This window comes from Bombus fervidus, chromosome 3 (genome assembly GCF_041682495.2).
Source record: "Bombus fervidus isolate BK054 chromosome 3, iyBomFerv1, whole genome shotgun sequence".
Taxonomy (NCBI): Eukaryota; Metazoa; Arthropoda; class Insecta; order Hymenoptera; family Apidae; genus Bombus; species Bombus fervidus.
Window position 1 is genome coordinate 15,463,946 of NC_091519.1, and position 21,939 is coordinate 15,485,884.

The following is a 21,939-nucleotide window of genomic DNA, read 5'->3' on the forward strand; positions in this document are numbered from 1 at the left end:
GTACAAAGATCGACGTGTACTTAAAGTTCCATTTTGAACAAACGAAAAACAAACACACAGTTAGTCATATTTTAATAGGAACGAACGTATCGAGGAATTTTTATCTTTCACGCTGCTATATCGTTACTATAAAATCTATTTCGAAATCTGCTTATAATAAACACCTCACGCTTCGTAGAAATTAAACATATTTTTCATTATCAAAGATGTATATAATCATATTATCGAAGATGATCGCTCGGTATTTTGGCTTCGCTTTCGTTGACAATTTTCTCTTTCTAAGATGGTCTGTGAGTTGTTCTGGCCACGTGGCGCGCGATACTTGGTGAAAAGTGACGTCGATTTAATTTTGGAAATTCGTTCAAGCTGGTCGCGGAACCGCGGGGCGTTCCCGACAGAGTAATTCCTAGTTTTCGAGAAATTCGGGAAATTCAGCGTGGGTGGGAGGCGTCGCGTCGCGACGCTCTAGTCGAATTAAAGGTCATTCTTCGTCATAATCTCCAAATAGAAAGTTCGATGGCAGCTTATTAAGTCATTCTTGAGAGACACGCGTCAGGGAAGACGGGGTTGCAGCGATTAAAACTCACTCTTGGACCTGAATTTTGCCAGCTCTTGGCAGAGAAGCACGTGAACGATTAGATGTAATTCGTACAGTCAGAACAGTGGTTACATTTAGAAACTTTGAGTGCAATCAATCGATAGCCTGGTATGTTGGAAGCTTATAGTAAATAATTAACCAGCATTTTCTTCGTTTTTTGTATTTTGATTTCTTTCTATTTAAAAATTCGTTTCGCTTATCTGGTAATTAGATTGGTGTTTACGCTAATGTTTATGCATTTACGCGAGATTAAATATAGAAAAATGTACGCCGTATAGAGAAACGTAGATCATATAAAACATAGAATATACATATAGATTGCGGATGTTTATGCATTCATACTTTTGTAAAAAAACACAGAGTTCGTTAAATATGCAAAAATGTATGAAGTATTCAATGTATAGTACTTGTTACAAGATTCAGAAAAATATAAATTTGCATAAATATGTGCAATTTAGTTATACAGATAGTTATATATTTAGAATTGTCTGTTTGATTGTCTATTTCTTAAGAATTGTCTATTTGATTGTCTATTTCTTTAGAATTGTCTAGTTTAATTGAAATACAAATATTTTGCATAAAAATCCAGTCTATCGATAATCGTTTTTGATATACATTCCCTAACATTTGTATCTTTTTTTTATTATGTATGTAACTTTGTTTGGTGTTTTATGTTACAATTAACTAATTAAATATGTAATTGAAAATTTACCTGTGACGATGAAGTGACCTGTGGATGATGGGTAACGTGGCTCCTTCCGCTCACCATGTTGTTCTTTTTTTGAAAATTCTCCATGACAGTGTGCATGTCACCGTTTTCCCCTCCCTCCACCGGGAACTCCGACATCTGCAATAATAAACAACATGGTTAATCATCAACTTTCATCGCTGGTTTTTATTTCATTTTATTCTCGAATTTAAAACAATTAAATATCGTATAACATAATCGTCGCACTAATTTAAACTGACTCAAAAATTGTATTAAAAATCTATTATCGTATGAGTGAATTTAATGACAGAACGTTTGCATAAGTCTGTATATCGTAATTTGTTGTCGTACACAAGTACTATCGTTCACCGTACGGCACACAAAGTACAAATGATCGAACTGTGAAAAGTCGCTGAGACTGGAAATCAGGCGAACAGCTACCACCTACGTGCTCGTTAATTGCACACGACCGATCCACCAGCTGATCCCGGATCTTGAAAATTCGTTGAAAAGTGGTCGGCCTTTCTCGCTTCATTAATTGGTTCGCGTTTCGAAAGCATATTGGTATATGCGCGTGAAAAGTATTATGGAAACGAATGTTTGTCGTTTCCACTCTGAGAAGATTACTGAAGTCTAGTAAACAAGAAGAAAATACGTTCTTTCTTAGATTCGACCTCGATGACGCGACCGAGAAATGCAACTAGAGAAATACACTGGCGTTGTTTCATAGTGATGTTCGAGTGAGGTTAGACTTGGTATTAGAGGAATAAGAGAGGAGTACAAGAGGAATAGGAGGAAAAAAAAGAAAAAGAAAAATAATCGAAGTGACACGAAGAAGCTTCGTAAAGCTTTCGATTCCACGTACGGCTTACGAGCACACTTGGACGTTTCTAGGAAAAAGACATGCGAGATATGCGAGTCTCGCAACACGTCTGTTACGTAAATGGAACCTTGTGGTCAACGGAACCGAAGGAAACACGTTCGCATACCGCTCGCGCTTGTGTATCAACACACCAGAATACACGCACGCCGAGTACTCGTTTAAAAAACTGCTATGGCAAAATGTAAACAGAGCGTACTTGCGTTTAGTACACGAGTACACGCGTACTCTATATTGACATGTGATAGTAAGGCGAGACATCAGTTTATCGCTAATTCAATAATTATTGTTAGTAACGCACTGATTTCATACTAATTCTATACATTAGTGACAACTAAATCATACCATGGAATAACATCAGAGTAATCAATGCATACAGAAAAATCTGAAGCTCTCAAGGTTTATAAAAGGAACGCTATCATATTGTTATATAGATTTAACTACAAGGACTGTACGGTGATACTTATCACAGGTAAAAATTGATAAAGATAGTAGAGAAAATACAAAACATCCATATAAGAAGCATTGCTTGATTACATAAATTGTGTACAAATAGTTGTCACATATGAAAATTGGCCAAAATTATTTGGCATAATCAACGAATGATCATTCAATCAGTGATATAAAAAGGTTAAGAGGAGAACGATACGGTATTTAAACGGGCACAGTGGCGCGCGAGTGGCCGAAACACTAACCATTTGACAGTTCAGCGAGGGCACGCACACTTCCTCTTGCAACCTACTCCTCTTTACTATCTCTTCTTCTCCCCGCCATTGCTTCCTTATCGTTTTGAGAACCTCGATCGACATGCACTCGCAGCATCCCGATGCGATTCCCGGATCTGCACGGGCACTGGTGTCACATGGAACGATATTCGTTCAATTTCACGTGTCATCGTTACTCGTGGTTTTTTGCTACGCGTGTGATTGCTCTTTCATCCTGACTACGAATTACGCAACGATGACTTTTTGATCAGATCCGTCACTTTCGTAACGGGGAATATTGAACGATGATCGATCGCGATTTCGATGGCTGATTATGCTGGAGAACGTATAAACAAACATAAATATAGATCGGGAATGCCTTATGAAGAGCGTGAACCTCGTTTCAAAAAAGAAGAGATAAACAGCGAGGTCTTCCGTTCCTTTTCTATGGCTGGAACGAACAATTGTTAGAAAGAGAAAGAGAAACCACGTTAAGTATCTTTAATATTTCTAAAACTCTGAGGTACACGCGGTCTATATTTCGTATATCTATGAATGAGTAGAACGTGTACCGGCTGACACTGAGGACACACACGTAACCGGCAGCCGGGTTGATAAGTATCGCGTGACGGTCAGACTCGAACTGAGCGACTGTGTCGCGCTGATGCCGCGAGAGCCGCGATCGTAGCGCCGCCCTCCCCGCCACGGCGACCCCGCGAACTTGCGAATTCCGCATAGCGAACGCGCACGTGAGAAAAGCCTCGAATTAAGAACGAAAACCAGGTCGTACGTCGGGATTCTAGGAAAAAGCAATGAACTAAATTAACGAAGATGTGTTTGACTATTATATAGCGTGTGAATTAATGAAATAAACGCATTAAATCTCTGGTAATTGTTATTCAAAGCGTAGAAAGAAGACCCCCTCGTAACGTAAACACGCATGTCTGAATCTTATACCGGAACTACTGGTATAGACAAAATGATAAATTTGTAGTCTCATAGAAATTTAATAAATTTACAGCGTAATTTAAGAAATTTAAATAATCTTTTTGTAAAAGATTCATTTCGATTTCGATTACTAATTATTTGGCAATTCTGGTGTTAAGCTTTTCGATATTACTGAAATTTAACGAGAGATTTTGGTCATTGTGATAGTTTCTATAAAACCTTCGTAGTCTTAAATATTTTATTTCCAATATAGATATTACAAAGTCATTCATAAGAATTCTATCAATAATGAACGTCAATTTTTGAAATTCCTTTATTTCTTAGATAAAACAGATGGCACCATTTTATGAATGGACGAAAGAACGAAGAGGATCGTAAAGGCGTTATCTTATTAGTTATGCTTTTTTTTCTTCACTAGAGATAAAAGGCTGTACACTGTACACAATGCAGAGGAGACCGACGAAAGTTTTTCGTCATGCTAGAACGACAGAAGATAAAAAGTGCCGCGTTATTCGGAGAATCGAGTTATCGTTGTCCCAGTTTTACAACCGCCCCCGTTTCAACAAGGGGTAGCGGAGCAATTAATGGGATCGAAAAATCGATCGATTTTATGGTTTGACTTCTACGAATCTCCATGTCAATTGGAACTCAAATTGAAGAATAAAATACAATTCATGAAGTTACTTGTTTATGCTGAACGTAATAGGCTTCTCAATGTATGAGAACGACGACGTTGAAATTGTCACATGTACAGGCTGCCTCGTAAATAACAATTGTAAAGTATTAGAAGATCAGCCGAGGGCTTTATAACAGTGAAATGAAAAATGAAAAAAAAAGTAAAACGGCAAACGATCGTAGAAAATAAAGAAAAATGCATCACTGATCGATTACTAGACTGTGAAGGTTTATGCATTTGCGGGATATTTAAATGTGGAGGAACGTACAGAGTGCACATAATATGCAAAAATATTTAATATTCCTTGCATTCTGCTCCATTTGATTATATATGTCATAATCTGATAAAACTGTGTCACAAAGAAAAAAAAAATTGAGAACATTACATCATAGCCCGGAAAAGCTTTAGACTATCTAGCAAGTTAATAAAATTTCTTTTTGGAACAACACTCGTATATCCATCACTATCTATTTTCAGTCTGTCTATAAAACTAACGTGTCTAGAGGCGACTCGTGACAGCCCCCGATTGATTTACGTTTAAAGGGAATGTTGGTTTCCTCTTATCTACTGTTCTGGGCTCACAGTTAAGTACGTCTGAGAATCCAGGTCAAGATTTTCGTCTATCGTGCTACTGAACGAACTACCGAAGGGAGCTGAGAATGTATGCCAGTCGGTATTCGGAGCGAGGGTTATGGCATACGGAACTCTTTCAAGATTTGGACACTCCAGGAAAAGAGACCCGAAGATTGCAGTGGAAGTGATTAAACCTTCCTCTTTTCGAAGTTCCATATTGTCGAAATTGAATATAGGAGGAAGAACGAAGATCACGATGCTATCTTTTGTAGAAATGATTTCTATATACAGGGTACTTCGTCTGACAGACAATTTTTTAACCACTTTGCCATCATGTAAGGAAAGTCAGTTACGAACCAAAATTTAGCAGCATTCGAATACAACAAATGGCTATGTAATAAAATTTTCGCAAATAGTTTCTACTCACGTGTAGTAATTAAAAATGTCACACACTGCTTGAAATGATATGAATCAACTCTAATATCCACAATTATGATATAGCAAAAAATCTTTTTTATTTGATACTTTCAACCGTAAAGCAATTACAATATTGAGCCCAAAAGACGATCAGAGAAAGTTCTGAAAGAAGACGCGAACCAACCATATCAAACGCCGCACAACGAACCTCTTCACCAGCGATATTACCGTCATTACCTCTTAAGCTCAACAACCAGAGCCCAATCCCGTAAGTCATCTTCGATGCACTGTATAAGGAACGAGCGACGATGAAGAAAGAAGCAGAGGAGAAAAAGTAAGCAGCTGGGCGATGGAAAAGAGGGACACAAAGACTGGAATGCGGTCTAACGAGGTGAATGTAAGAAAACTCCAACAACCAGGACGTCGAATGTCGTGGAATTTTGGTGAGAGCATACCGGGTGTCCTCGACATACGTGTCGGCCGTAACAACTGAAAATTCAGTCAACGGATCGAAGTTGAAACAACGATAAAAAGTCAAAGAGGAAAAAGAAACAGGCGGAACGAAAGAAAAAAAGACGAGGAGAAATATTTTCGAAAAGAAATAGATAAGAAGTTAGGTGCGGCGTGCGACTCGCCGCCTTGATAGGTCAGCGACCAAATAATTTCTTTCCAGCTAGTTCGTTAAGAAAAGAAACGATAAATGTCAACCATTGGCGCCATTTGATTTATGGAGTCATAAATGGCGCAATAAACGCTCTGTTACAATTACCACGATCCATTGATCCATTGATCCATTGATCCATTGATTTCCTTTAGCGATTAGATTTTCTTGGCACGATTCGAACAAGTATTGTTGCACGATGTTGATGATTGTTTGAACGTGTCGTGATTACATAGGTACGTGTATACCGAGATAAGAATGATATCGATAGTGAAAATATTATGTAGGTTGTTTCGATCGATAACTTCGACTTGGCTCGTCTATTATTGTTGGAACAGGTGATGGGATTTTCTTGGATGGTTTTCGAGTGACGCGTGTTTCACTTTGTTTGCATTCCCTTCATTAGCAGTGTTTTCGTATCACGTAGATAATTCCATGTATCATTGACGAGTGTAGAGAATTCATTATATTCATTAACAGATTGAGGATGTTTACGCAGATTCGTATTTTGTAAGAACAGACTTGAAGAGGTGGAATTTAAATAAAAATTTGTCTCGCGAAATTTGAAAATCAGTAAACATGTTTCTGAAGAAGAAGCATATTATGAAATATTTTTATGTAAGTTTCCAGAACTATACATATGATTTTATCACACCTGCGTTGGCGAAAAAGCAGTAGAATGATTATAGAATTCGCACAAAAATTTCGCGAACGCTATCTACACATATTTTTCTAATAAATAACAACTTAATAGTTTGTCTGGTTACAAAGAACGCTCTTTTGTACAATTCTACGTGCATCTTCATCAATTGAAATATCTATAAGAAAAACCTTGATGCCCAAAGGCATTTAATCAAACGCATTGATAAAGTTCAATCGAGACAATTAAAAATATTGTCATTTAACGATAACTTGTCTATTTCGCGCGTGGAATAGAGTCTCAAGGTTTCCAGCTGAGTATAACGGAGACAGTTTCTTGGCGCTTCCGTGTGGCTTCGAGCAAGCAAAAGGTTCTATCACCGAGAGCATTGGCAGACAGCTGTAGGCGTATTGACTCTCGCCAGACACAAAGAGGCGATTCGGAGACGTCGCCTCGTGACACTGTCGTTGTATCGGGAGAATCGTCTGTATACGAACGGGTTGTAAGCTCGTGTTCATAATCCTTGACGAAGACGCCGCGCGTTAAAGCCGGATTTCCAACGATACAAAGGCTCCAATTCGAGCCTCGTCCCACTGCGCGATTCTCTTCATCTTGATTTTATTCATTGTTTACGCTCCTTTTATAACTCGCTCAATGTCCCGTGTTTAAGATCTAAATAGGATTTAATTATTTTGTTAATTATTTGAGAAATGTTGGCCGCATTGTATTTTATTTATTATAAGAGAAAACGAGATGTTGCAATTTCCGTGTATAAAATTCGTATCTCAGATGGATAGAATAAAATTTCTATAAACACGTTTAGACCTTGAAAACTTTCATGCAGTTCTTTGTTCCGTTCTCCTGCCAAGACACGTATGCTTTTCAACTTTGTAGCTTACTTTATCTTTGTTCTTTCATTACTTATCTTTTGTTCAATTACGTATAGAGATTCATCGATGATCAAAATGTCGGTAGGATATGCATGCAATAAATATATTTGGTATATAAAAGAATTAATATACAGCACGATATAATGGACAGTCGATTGTTTAAATACTTTCTTTTCTGTTTTCTGCGAGATATAACTTGCCCGAGATATCTTGTACCTTCTATGTACATTTTCAGATTTGTTTGAAACTTTATCAATATGATCGTGATAAATAGAGTTTCGTCACAGTACTAGTGAAATTTCAAAATAACACGCATAATATATTCATAAGCGTGTGTCTTCGACATCTTCCACTCGAATAAATCGACACATTTAAATAGAATCTAAAAATTGAATCTTGCATCTGCACAAGTTTCCTAAACTTTGTACTTGTTTATCTAATCATACGTATGACGCGAAATGACGCAAATTTCTTTTAATTCCAACGATTTCGTTCGCGATCGAGCTATGGAAGGTGTGTACAGCGTGACGCGACACTCTGTTGCCCGTTCAAACAAAGAAGTCCTCTGTGAGTTCCGAAGGAAACACGTTCCTCCGGTTCTACGCGCATAAAGGAGCTCTCTCGCCTAGCCGAGAGCAGGAATTCCTCGACGACTCGTTGTGGCATTGAGACACCAGAGATAAGAACCGAAGGAATTTCGCGCCAAGAAAATCCACCTTACCGATTCCGTGATAACAGGCCACGAATTCTAAAACAAGTACTAAATCAACTAAAATTGAAGGAAGAATCGAAAGAAATACAAAATTGCAGATTTGGATGAAGATATTATAAATGGTGACAAATTTTTTAAATGGCAAATCGATTATTGGAGATTTTGTTTATCAGATTAGGGTAATCAATTGGTAAAAGAGCTTTCGAATTTTAAGAGAAGGTTAAAATTAAATAAATTTAAGGTGTAGGTAGGAAAATTGGAAGGGGAATTGAAAAAAAATAAAAAAACAGAGAGTTTCTAAACAGTGATAAAATAATCGTGAATTAGTAATTAATTAATCGGTGATTTTATTGAGAAATATGGTTCAACAAAATTCACCTGAATTGTAATAAAAGAAATTGCGATTAACGTCTCGTGTAGAAACTAATGTTTCGTTCCTCATCGAAATAAAGTTCGAATTCATTGGAGATCATGATTTCTCTGATTTAATTAATATCATTAATATTATAAAACTATGAATTTTAAAAAAGGTCAACCAGCTCTAAGAAATGGGGCCCCGAACCTGAAACGTGATTGAGTTAATGTCAAGGAATAGAAAAACATAATTATGTATATTAAATATGAAATCTATAACGGGAAAACTTGTTTAGTTATTGAGACTATATCCAGTTAAAATATTCTTATATTTAATTTTGAATATAGCGAAAGACTGCTATAATCCAAGAAACGGCTAATAATACCACGAATCAAGTTTGTACCGAGAAAAAGTAGGTAATCCTTGTTAATTTTAATTTTCGATGATCGATCATTCTTATCAGCTTTGATATTGTCGAAACTGTACTTATAAATATCTGGCTGTGATGTAATCAAAGCGTTCGATGAACGTTTATTAGTAAACAATCAAACGATTTCAGTACGACTGATTCAATCTTTTAAAAATTATTACCTAACAATATCATTTAAATTTCAAAGTATCTCCAACAAGATTATCTGAAGATTACTTGATTTCATTGATCTTTTATTCCACGAGAAATATTACGTTTGTATTGTATTTATTTTCAACAAATTCATTTAAATTGCACAACTTTCGTATTGGATTGACGTAAGAATAATTAAAACGCGAATTGAATTAAATTAATTTCAGTGGAGCATATTCAATTTACGATTCGACCAAGAGACAAGAGATACTTCCGATTTGGGAAGCCCAAAGGATCCTTTATGGGACCGGTTTGCGAAACTTTCACGCCGGTCAGAACTTTGAAACAGTCCTTCTCGAGCTGGAACAATGAATCTAGAACGGAGCGGAGCGAGAAAGAGCACCGTGTAACATTTGACGAGTTGAAAATGACAAATTGCCGGTTCTAAATGAGAAATTAATCGATGCTGAGGATCTTTTAGGGGCCATTAATTATTTTAAGTAGAAGGAAAGTTGGACGGATTTGGTTTGTAAGCTGTTTGACCTTATTTTTTAACTTCGAAGCATATAGTTCGTACTGTTTATTTTAACCAAGAATGATGTATCACAAAAAGAATTTATCTTAATTTATATCAAGATGAAACTAAAAAATATTTAAAAAAAAAAAAAACCCCCGAGAGGTTCAGAAATTCAGAAATCCAAAGACCCGAAATTTTCAAATTCGCGAAACTTATATCGTTCTTTTTCATAAAAGTTTTCATAAAATTTACGTCACAAAGAATAAATGAATTATTAGAATACGAATTCTTATCTATATTTTACTGCAAGAAAATCTAATGAATTTAATCTGCAAAAGAATTTCAACAACCGCTTCTCTAGAATTCCTTCTGCCCACTTCATATAAATTAATATCGAGAAATATAATTAGCGTTTGCATTCCAACACGCTAAGGATCACATACACAGCATTCAGCATCGTTGTCTTTGGTAATTATAATAACCAACTTCTCGTTCTAGCTGACCACTTTAATAGGAAAAAAAAGAAAAAAAAAATGATCGGAATAGTCCACGCTTCGTTTCATCGTCAGACCATAAGCTACACATAGTGTACGATAGAAGTTGAATGGGCAAAAAGTCAATCGAAACGATTAAGACATCGGCAATTGCGCAAAAAAATGGTGCGTTCGACGATTATCGGTGGCGATGCACTTATATCGAGCTTATGGCATTCGGCCAGCGCATTCTGTAGCCTTATATAAGAGAACACAGACACAAGGAACACGATGATTACATGTCATTAGGTGGAGTGCGCGTTGCGGACCGATGCTTCTCGATTTGGCAACTGCTTCAGCATGATTCGAAGGCTGACCAAATTAATTAGTCGCACAAATCGTCGCTCCAAGGTCGCAAGGCCTTACCTGAATCTTAATTGATCGATGTTCCGTCGTAAATTCCCCTAATTTACCTTTGGAAAAATGCTCTTCATTTTTAACGCTAACCTTACCAGACCCGGTCAAATGACCGGTTTCAAAATTTAATTAAAAATTGTACGTTCGTCGTCATCTCTTTTGTTCGTCTAACTTTATGTAAATTCTTATGTTAACAAAAATTGAAAAATGGATTAGTTAATGGAATTTAAATGAAGTCGGACGAACAAAAGAAATAATAATAAAATTTAAATTAAATTTTGAAATCGGTCATTTGACCGGATCTGTTAAGATTATTGCTAAGTGGAACTTAAATATAGAGAGTAATTAATAAAGTTATAACACGTTGAGGGATCTTTTTAATTTCTTACGTATATTAAATTTTCTTGATTCTAAAAAATAATTCTTCTTTGACAGATGGATAATGTAGGTACTATCAGTTGTAAATTTAATTAAGACAGAACGAAGTTGGAGGAAACAGGAACTGGGATGATTCATTAAACACGAATTTGATAAGGCGAATGATAAGTATCGATTACATACAGCAGAGACAAGATGAATCACGATCGCACAATCGTGTACCGAACAATCAGTAGTTGTTTAGTTAACAGATGCTGATTACAGCGGAAGGAGGAACAAGTTGCCTACTCTCTTAGCACTCTTACCACGATAAATATACCAGTAGTAAATAACTTATCTACAAACCGCAAATTTTGCGATACCAGACTTCTCTTCTGCGTTAAAAAATACCTAATAATTTAACGTAAACACATTTATTAAAACGAAAGATTAATGCCATAGCCAGACATTTCAAAGCTTCTAAAAAAAAAAAAAAAAAAAAAGAAGTAACCACCCATGTTGAAACTATCGAAGTTACCTTGCACGGCTCATCCTATCGTCGTTTCTTTCCCTAGTTAACTCTTCAATTACCTTTAACCATGCACGCCAATTAAATTGCCCGTTTACCTCATTTAATCGTCGTTCAATCAACAACGTTCTCCGTTGCGTAAGAGTTTCGTCGAGTCTCGTTTTATTCGGACAATCACGGATTCGAAGAGAGGGGCACGTGAGTCGAGGCAACGGTTCCAAGAAGCGGCGACACGGTAGCCAAAGAAACGGCACGAGACGAATCGCTACCGAGAAGCGGTCTGTTAACCCGTTTGCGACCGCTTGAACACGATTTGCGTCACCGTGTCGGAATACTGGCGCGGAATGCGCACGGAGAAGAGGCATCCAAGGTACTCGAGGAGGAAGTCTGGTTCTTTCGCGCGTCCCTCGAGAGGACAGCTGAAACGATGTTGGAATAACACTCGAATAGGTTACGTTCGATGGCGTGGTGACGAAACGTGTAATTTTGTACGTACCTTTCAACCGTATTTTAATACGCGTACATTGATTTGTAATTCGGTGAATTATTGTTATTTATGGAACGATTGGTAATACAGTATCGAAGGAATTTTCGTTTCATAATAATATTACGTAGAGATCGTTGTATCGCTTCGAGGCAGAGCACTTGGATAAAAGTAAATCGTCGAACAGAGTAACGATTTATGCTATTAAGGTATATCGCGATGAAAACAATGTCTTTATCTGAGATATCTAGAGACGATCGCGAAAGGTATTTTTGAAAGTGCTTAGTCAAGTTTGTCTATCTTAATCGGCAATGTTTTAAAGCAATGATTCATACGGATTCTCCGTATCCTACTAGTTATTATGTAAGCGAGTATTTTGACGTTTATCCAGAATGTTAGGGAACGTCAATATTATAGTACGGTGTGTCATTCCCTCCGTTTCGAAACAAAAGCGTATTCACTTTTTACGTTGAGGAATGAATGAACGAGGCATTGTGGAGGTGAAAGTGGGCGACTGTGAGTAAGACGGTGGATGTTCTGGTATACGAATGCAATCGAGTTGTAGTAAGTTTCGATGGGAAATGCTGGCTGCGTGCGGCTCGAATTCTCAAGAGTGAAAAGAAGAGAGTTCACGTTTTAGTTTCTATTATCTTAACGTTCGAATGATTGACGGTGAAAGTGCGTGAATAAAGGAGATTCGAGTTTCAATTTCTAATTATGGCCACAGCGTCTTACATCCTTTTACGACTGTCGTGCAATCGATATCGTACATAGATTAATCTACGTATAGGATACTTTATAAAAAATGAGTACTTTACCGTTGTGCAAACAAATAAATATTTTATAATGTACATTACAGTATTTTGTAATGTTCCGATACATGACGGTGAAACACGATACTCGCGACGTTATAAAATAGAAATCTTTTCAACGTTTTCTCACAATTAGAAGCAAAGAAACGCGTACTAAATAGCTACGAAATTTATACGATAACATAAATCATAATTTTGCTCTGCGATAATTTATCTTATTTCACACCAAGGTACAAATTCATTTCTCCGTTGCAATTTTATCCAACACTTGGTTTATAATATCAAATACCAAAGATTCCAAAAATCTTGATAAACACCGTTTCACAGATTGCACGCGGTTACTTCATCGACGGCTATAACGACGCAGCTACGATTCCTCGGCTAATCCGCTCAAACAGCCTCAATACGATCAATTGCATCGACGCATTCGTCCCAAGATTCCCGCTATTCCCATTTCATTCACCTTCGTGGAAGAAATCGAGGCGGCCGAGCCACCTGTCCCCGCGCGATCGTCGCTTTTGCTATTCCGATCACAGTCGTTCGTACGAGCACGAACCAGAAGTCATCACAACAGTAAACACCGATTAGTCATCTGGCGAACTTAGAAAACCTGACCCCTTCGTTGCAACGTGTATGCAATTCTATATATAAACTTTACAATCTAACTGACACATTCGTAGAATAACCGTACGTTCAACATCGATTCCTAGACAGCGAGTAGAGTTTGATATGCCTAGAATGTATATACGTGTGTACTCGTGTATGACATTGCGTGTGGTTTTAGCGCAATGATGTCACGCCGTTGTAACGGATCGTGACGCGGTGCTTTGATTGCCTGATGGATGGTTACAACCGCGAATCTCGTTTGTGACCGAAACAATGACGCACACGAAAGACCGTGACGTTGTGATTAGGCCGTGTGCACATATAGCGCATCATCTTCTTTCGCAGAATTCTCTCGTTTGTTCGTTCATGATCGACGTTGTAAAGTCCAATTCTTTATCGTGGCCGTTATGCCGTTATCCAGATTAGATTTCTCCTCTCTGTTAACAGCTTTTTTACAGCTACTCTTTTCTTTTCATCGGCAACGTACATCAACGTGGAGTGCATTTCGAGTGGTGATAAATGAGAGGTGCGAGTGTGAAGGGTAAAGAGATGCTCCGAAGTTGAAGCGAATAGAGATGCGAGATACGTACACAGATTAGGACGATGAAAGTTTTGTTTCCTTTTGGTTGGATCTGTAGGTTGTTTGTTTTCGGATGTGTAACAGGAAATATCGAATGTAGAGATAGGTGAGTCGAGATACGTCAGGATTGGAAGTTTGTTGGACTCGGGTTGAGAAGTGGTTGTTCGAGTGATAAAAAGAGTCGAAGCAGGTAGAGATGCGAACAAGTTTAGGCAGATCAATATTATTTTTATACAATGAAATCGATACCTGTTTAATCGTGTAGATCTTGTAGGGAAAACATTGTACTATTTAAAGAGAATCGTACTATTTTATGAAGATCTTATCACGAAGCTATTTCAACGAAGAGTATTATATTCAACTTCCTCATTACAATTTTTCAACGATTTTTTAGAAACATCTTCTCGAATGTTTTGCAACGTATCCAAAGGTAAAGGAGAAATCGTAAAAGTTCAATTTGAAAAAATTATGTCAGTCTAATGACAAGATTGGATCGTACAGACCTGAATACAGAATAAGATAAATAAGCTTTAAAGTTAATAAACGTCCGGTGACTCACGGACTGCGCACTCTGTACTTCAATTTAAACTAAAACAGAACTATTTCTTCATTGAAACAATAGATGTTAAATCTTTCTCTTTAAGACAAAAAAAAAAAAAAAGAAAAAAACGTTCTGTATCATCACAGTATCCAATTTGTAAATCTCGGTTACTCGTCAAGCGCAACGAACGAGCTACGACGAAACGTCATCGTTTTTGAACAAACAACATAATACATCATTCGCCGTGGCAATGAACGAACGACACAGATCGAAACCAGCTTCCTTAGAAAAAATCGAAGAGAAGAGAAGGAGAGGGACAAAAAAAAAAAAAACTGGAAAATCGGTGAGTCAGACGCGACACTCTGCCGAGCGAAGATTAATTTGTAAAATTTTGAATTCTCTCGACACCTACTCAAATAGAGTATGATGTCATTCGGTATGTTCGCACCAAACACTCATTGCGAAAATATGCGTAATTACGCGAACGAGGGAAGTCATGTCACTTATGATCTCGATAACGAGACGACGACGTCGAGATTAATTGCTGCCTCGCTATCTAACTTTCCTTTGACACGTACCATGTTTACTCCACACGTGAATATTATTTATATGCGGTTACATGACGTTGCTTTGTCATAGTTAAAAGGAAAAGATTAGACAGCTAATAACGATAACAATAGGATAATGATAATAGTGTCTGAAGGTATTTGAATGTTTTTGAAACGTATGTACGGGATTGAAAATTCTTGCCGATTTTATTTTATCGAGTACGAAACTCGAAGCAATATGCGATCCAATTTTGCTTATATTATCGATCATTGATATAATATAATCTTATAGCGGACTATTCTATTTTATTTTCTTTAAGCGATCCTTAAAGCGAAGATATAAACTTACCGATTTGAGAAAAGCGCCCCTGCCTTTGTACAGCAAACTGCTGTGAGATCTGCTGCTCCCATGCTTGTGCAGCATGTTCAGTCCCCGGTCGACGCTCATTCATAAATCTATTTTGACTCACTACCACGCGAAGAAATTTCAACCGATGTTCGATAATTGATCGTTACACAGCTCCTACTTTTTGTTATTTATCACGTTCTATTCATAGAATCTTCAAGGACCACTCGACTTCGACGATAGTTTCGCAGGTCACACAGCTCTTTGCGAACCCGATCCAATGGTCTAGTTATTTTCTCAGTTACGCACTGTATCAAGAAAACAAACACGACGAAGCGATTAAAATTCGCGTGTATTTCTTTTCCTTATAAATTTCTGTTTAAAACACGCTGAAATTTATTTAGTCGGTGAATGGATTGATCTTTCGCTGTGCAATGAATTTACGGTCGCGAATAAAGTCCGTTATCAACGAGGGAGCAGTTCGTGGGACGCAAATAGAACGCCGAAGCTGGTATCAAAATTAAGCGTGCTCGAGAACGTTGTTTTAACGACTGAAAATTACGGGACAAGATAACGATTTCGTGGCAGGACCAATGCAAACAGATCGATAGGGTTCGATGAGAAGATTCGTTTTCTACGGTTTTCTGACACGTGACCATCATCCCCTTGTGAAACAGCTGTCCAAATAGAGACGTTGTTTTCCTTGCGAAGGAATTTCGATGAAGTTGAATAAGCGAGGAGTGCAGCCGACGAAAGTGTTTTATTTTCGAAAATACGTATGTATATGGAAAACTATCGAATGTCTACAACGAAGAGGACATTTCTGTTAAACCTTGGATTTGTGCTGGTCAAGGTTCGGACATGTTTTCAGAAGAATATATCGAGTGCGGTAAAAATACATCGAAGAATTAGCTTCTTAAATATAAAAAAAGAACTCAGAAAATTTGAACAAGATCTCTCTTTTCGAACGAACATCGTTATCTCTAAAAAAATGTTACAGACTGCGAGTAACTTTAACGTGAAAATTCAATACACATTGTCAAGACGTTTATAATGCAAACTACAAAAGATCAAAATCACTGTCAATTAGGCGCGTCTAGAAAAAAAGGAAAGAAAGATTGTCATAATACGCGTGACGCAAGAAACAGAAAGGCACTTAGAAGGTTTTATCAGCGCAGCTTATCAGCGCCGTCGATAATATTCGCTGTAAGAGACGCAGATAAGGAGCGGTTGGATTATTTTCGATACCGTCGGCCAATTTTGGCTGCGTGCATCGACGCTTGGCTCGCGAAGGGAATCGAAACGTCCTGTTTCCGGCCGAGGAAGTCACGCATTCAGCGCGCCATATCGTCTCGTGTTCGCGTGCGCGGCTAGGAATGCACGTGGCTTTTGTTCTAGCCGGTCTCGAGACGCGTCTCTCCTTGCCTTGCATTTCTATGCAGCCGATCATGCGGAAGTAGCTCACGCACGTCACATTACGTAACCATCGTGACCGAAAACCTGGCTCGATCGAACGTTCACGTGCCTCGTGTCGTTCGAAAGAACCTTCGAACTCCATTTTGTAACTTGTAACAAGAATAAGTCGACGAGAAGAGTGGCACTTGGAATTTGAAACGTAGGATTCTTTTCATCGGCTTCCTCTTTTTTTCGATACCACGATAAGCGTCGAGAAACAGGATTCTTTAAATTATAAATAAATAAAATAAAATAATGTTCTATCAACTTGACGATCGATGGAAAAGAATTAATTAACCGGAATTGACTGTCTTTTTAAATAAATCGTTCGTTTCATGGTACAGTTTTTTTGTTTTTAAAACGATATATCTAATAATGACATTTCTACGAGTTTCTTATCTCGTAAGGAATAATAAATAATTTCTTGTTAATGGTATGCGCTGAATTACGTCCGATTAATTACGCGCGAAAGAAGTACGTCGCGTCAGAATGGTAAGACGTTAAGATGTAACAACGGTGTTACGCAAGCCGCCATTTCGGTCACGACACCTCGGCGACAACGAAAGACCAATCCAACACAGAAATTGATTGCATTAGATAAGACGTTCGATCTTCGTCTTCGCGGTACACTCCACCTCCAATTTTCCACGAAATCCTCCTCGTTCACGATATAACGATAACTCGTTCGCTTCGACTCGATCTTCGACGAATTCAATATGTAACTCACTTGTTAAATTATTCGTTTCGATTCAACCTCAAACGAATTAAATTCGGTAAAAGAAGCATTCGTTTCGATCATCGCACGAGCTCGACCGTTCGCGGACTGTCGACATCGACACGTTCGAAACGTACGTATAGCGAAGGCGAAAGGTGATCGAACTAAGTCGTTCGAACAACCATTCACCGGTACACGAATCGGTTTAGATCGTTGTAGAGAACACTGTATCGATGGCCGGGGCAGATTCGACTGGCATTCGATCGGCTCGAGCCACGACGCGAGACTACCGCTACGCTCGTGCCCCAGTCGCTACAAATACCCCGTTATCAATGGCGGGGCGCGTTATCACGCGGCACGAGAGTTACTGAACCAGCGATATAGACAGACTCACGAAAGTGTTCGAACACTTGTAGATACCTTTTATGAATATATTACGTGCGATATACGAGACATTTTGAAATCTCAGCGCTCTAATCGATCTAAGAATCGGCCAAGTTTGAAAGAATGTTTTGCAAATATATTATAGAAATTACAAAATGTCCCATATATATCCCATATAAGCAATCGATACTATTTCTTCTCGATATTATGACACTATGTAACATCGATGCTATCCTCGACGTGCCTATGCACGCGGTATAGCAATTTTTTTATTAAACGCGCTCAACAAAAACGAATAATCTTGTAGCTTCTATATAGATTTTCAGATCGTTTCCAAATTTGAACGATATACCGATGACAATCGCGTGTTGTCACGGTGCTGATGAAATTAAAATATATTTTATGTAACACGTACAACGTGGACGTACAAGTTTCCTATGGCAAGTGTTCAAATATTTTCAAGAGTAGGCGATCGCAATCAGCTGGTCCCCATCTCAGGCTGATCGAGCAACGAAGAAGCGTTCGAACAGGTGGAGGGGCATCTAATCGTGCGACAGAGAACACCGCTTCCGAGGAATCGATGATTCATCGATGGATCGAGGAGGTGGAGAAGCTTGTTGGTTTGCAGAGAGGGAGTTCGTTCTCCGGAAAGGTAGCCCACGGAGGATGCTTCTTCGGGGAATTTTCTCGAACGGCGCCGCGCCCTGAATACTTTAGTAGCAGGAAAAGAATTAGCGAGCTGATAAACTGGGATTTTTTTATAGGAAGTGATTTATTGGGAGATTTCGGTGCGCCGTTTTTGGTCGATACGAGCGCGACGCAGGGAAAAACGAAACGAGTCTATTTTTGGTGATTCTTTGATTTTGAAAAAATCGAACGAAGAGAATTTTAAGAGAATTACTGCCATTTCCTATTCAACCTTAATACGTCCTATTCGCCCACGAACGCTGATGAATAATTAACCACCGCTCTCATCATCAAAATGCAAATTAATTTCTCTTCCACGAATCCATAAAATGCTCCGATATGGGTATCAACGAATCTATATCAATTTCGTATTCCAACGTCTATAATTCTACGTGCGTTTTGAAATTGCCAAGTTCTCGAATCTTTCGACACATTTTATAAGACGAAATTTCAAAGATTCAACATCTTCGCGTTATACTTTACGCTGTTACTTCCTTTGAACCGTGTCCGTTAATGTTTTTCTTATTCTTTTCCTCGTTGTTTTACGCCTTTTCTAAGAAATCTCGTCGCGTCGATATTAATAAATTGCTATTACTATCACGACTATTAAAACTTTCAAGACCCAAGATGGACGATTCAAGGCCATATCGAGACATTCGCGAGTTTCAAGCTTCGAATCACGTTCAAGATGATTCGCATCTCCGTAACATCTATAGCCTTGAACTTGAAAAACTTGAAGCGACCATCGCCGATCATTGGTAGACTCGAAAATTGATCGAAACGTGAATGGACATCGACTAATCGGTTCCGTTCAAACGCTTGGCCATTCAACAGGCTAACTCACACGACTGGAGGGACTGAGCGTGGTCGCTGGTTCATTCATTGGGCGATGACGTAATCGCCGAGCGAGTACTATCAGCGTGAATTGAGCGACTATGGTGCACAAGGGATGCACGATGTGCAACGTACCCGGCGCGGAATCTAATTGACATACCGCGAAATTCGACGGTCAAACTTATTTATGAATCTTATTCTTACTCGTCTCCTTCCTCTTCTTCTTCTTCTTCTTCTTCTTCTGCTTCTTCTTACTTGGCTTGATTGCTCTGTGAATCTTGGAGTTTCGCGAAATCGTCATGTCGTCCGGTTTGTTGGAAACGGTTTTGTACGATAATAGTAGCAGATTCTTATTCATATATGTAGTGTAGTTTGCTTAATTTAATCTGCTGGAAATGAAATTCTTATTTAATTTATTTCGTTGGAACTGATTTACCTGGACATTTTTATTTATGTGATCAACGCGCGTAAACAAAGTCTTTAGAAATTCTGATGTCTTGAAATTTGCAAGTAAATAAGAGACTAAGAAATGGTAATATTATGTCTTTGCTTAAAAATTATTAAGTCACGCTATTCAGCACGGTTGTTGTCACTGTCGTTATAATACGTATGTGATAATTATTGTATACCTTAACTACCATTTAAATGAAATAATACGCTGTTATTATAATAGCGTAACTTACCGATGTTTCGACACGTACTTCACGCTTCACAGTGGGTATTTCCTATATTAACGGCAAAGTAAAAATTGCCGAATCTCGAGAAACCTTATTAATTGAAAATTACATAAAGAAACATTAACAAACGGTAGAATCCACTCTTACGTGGCGATTACGCAGCAGATGATGGTTGTTTGTGTTTACGATGATCAGTACGAATTACGTAAAAAAGAGAACGATCGAACGATATGAGTCATCTCTTTAGATATACGTACATTCTATACGATAGATTTCGTAGTTCCTCGTTGAGTTTCTTGGAAATTTTATGTCCGTGTCTTGATATTTTAAGCTTTCCTCGGAACAGTCGGATCGCAACGGGTCTGACCTATTTCCACGATTGGGAGAACCTTTAAAACACGACAGAAGCCCTGAACTTGGACTCGAGAAGGACGATTAGGTGTCACGAGTGGCGTAACTCGCGCGGCTGACTCACTTTCGAGTCAAGGATGTCACGACTCTGAGCGTCGTGCTCGTATCCTCATTTAACCCGTTTTCGCTTGTATCTACTTAAATCAAGAATCACGTTCTATAGAACGAGACTTCAAACATCGTCATCGACATGCTTGTATACCAAAATATCAATGATAATTTTTTAAATTCCTCGAACGTATCCTAAGATAATATTATTTTACAAAGAGAATACTTCCAATCAGTGATGTATAACCTGTCCAGCTACTATCAGTATTAAATACTTGGTTAATGCGATAATCTTTGAATATACTCAAATATTCCAAGTAATCGTAATTAATACATTCGCATTCTCTTTTGATCTAGTCGACAGCGTTCGGTGTGTCGAATTTCTAAAGAGAATCATCAAAAAATTCTTCGCGTTTAAATCGTCCATATAATCCATACCCAAAGAATGCAAACAGTTCCATTATATATTTCAAATAGGTCTAACTAATTTATTTCCATTTTACTGCAAATGTAGTCAATCGCGTCAAAAGCAGCCAATCTCTAAGCGGAACGAGTTTTCGTTCAAATTTCTCATACCTAATTATCGTCGCTACTAGAACGTAGCCAAATATTCCCTCTAATTCTAAGGCTACTCACTTTCCAAGTAAATAAACGATCGGAACTAGGCAGCATGGTAAACGTGCACGCAACGATAGCAACAAATTTTCCTCTCAAACGAAACGGTAACGTGATTTGTCAAGAGACGCGCGTTTTGCGCTATTGCAGCAACGAAAGCGTGAAGTTTTCAATCGACCGTGCTACGGGTAATGACGTCGTAAATAACGCGTGCGAGTGAGTGAAGATTAAAAGGCTTAAGATTAGAATATGTTCGGGTTCGATCGGGTCGAATATTTCGCATACGGAGAGAGAGAAACGGAGAAAAAAGAGAGAGAGAGAGAAAGAGAGAGTGGCAAGTGCGTCGAACCTTGCCAACCGTTCCAAAGATCGCAGCCTTCCTCTATTAGGATGCCAGCCATTCCTTCGAACGCTCTATAAGAGGATACGATGCTTCTTTTTCTGCTTATCGAGCTCGATATGTTGGAAGAATGTTTCTTCCATCGATGCTATGTTGTTAATCTGTGCTTCTTACTTCGCGTAACGTTCGTTCTTTAAACGATAGTTTTATCATGGAAGGTCTTCTGCTTGAAAATAGA

At 38.2% G+C, this 21,939-nt stretch overlaps 1 protein-coding gene across 8 annotated transcripts in view; it reads right to left on the minus strand.

The window, feature by feature from the left end:
* Positions 1-21,939, minus strand: part of Sarm (sterile alpha and armadillo motif) — a 135,904-nt gene that overhangs the window by 23,823 nt on the left and 90,142 nt on the right. For 4 of the 8 annotated variants that reach the window (XM_072000437.1, XM_072000435.1, XM_072000436.1 and 1 more), the window contains exon 2: positions 1,311-1,445. In XM_072000437.1, the coding sequence (XP_071856538.1) occupies positions 1,311-1,445 (135 nt within the window). Of the gene's footprint in view, positions 1-1,310; positions 1,446-2,882; positions 3,519-15,538; positions 15,844-17,625; positions 17,967-21,939 lie in introns of those variants that run through there. The other 4 variants (XM_072000434.1, XM_072000433.1, XR_011799487.1 and 1 more) reach the window with 4 other exon arrangements.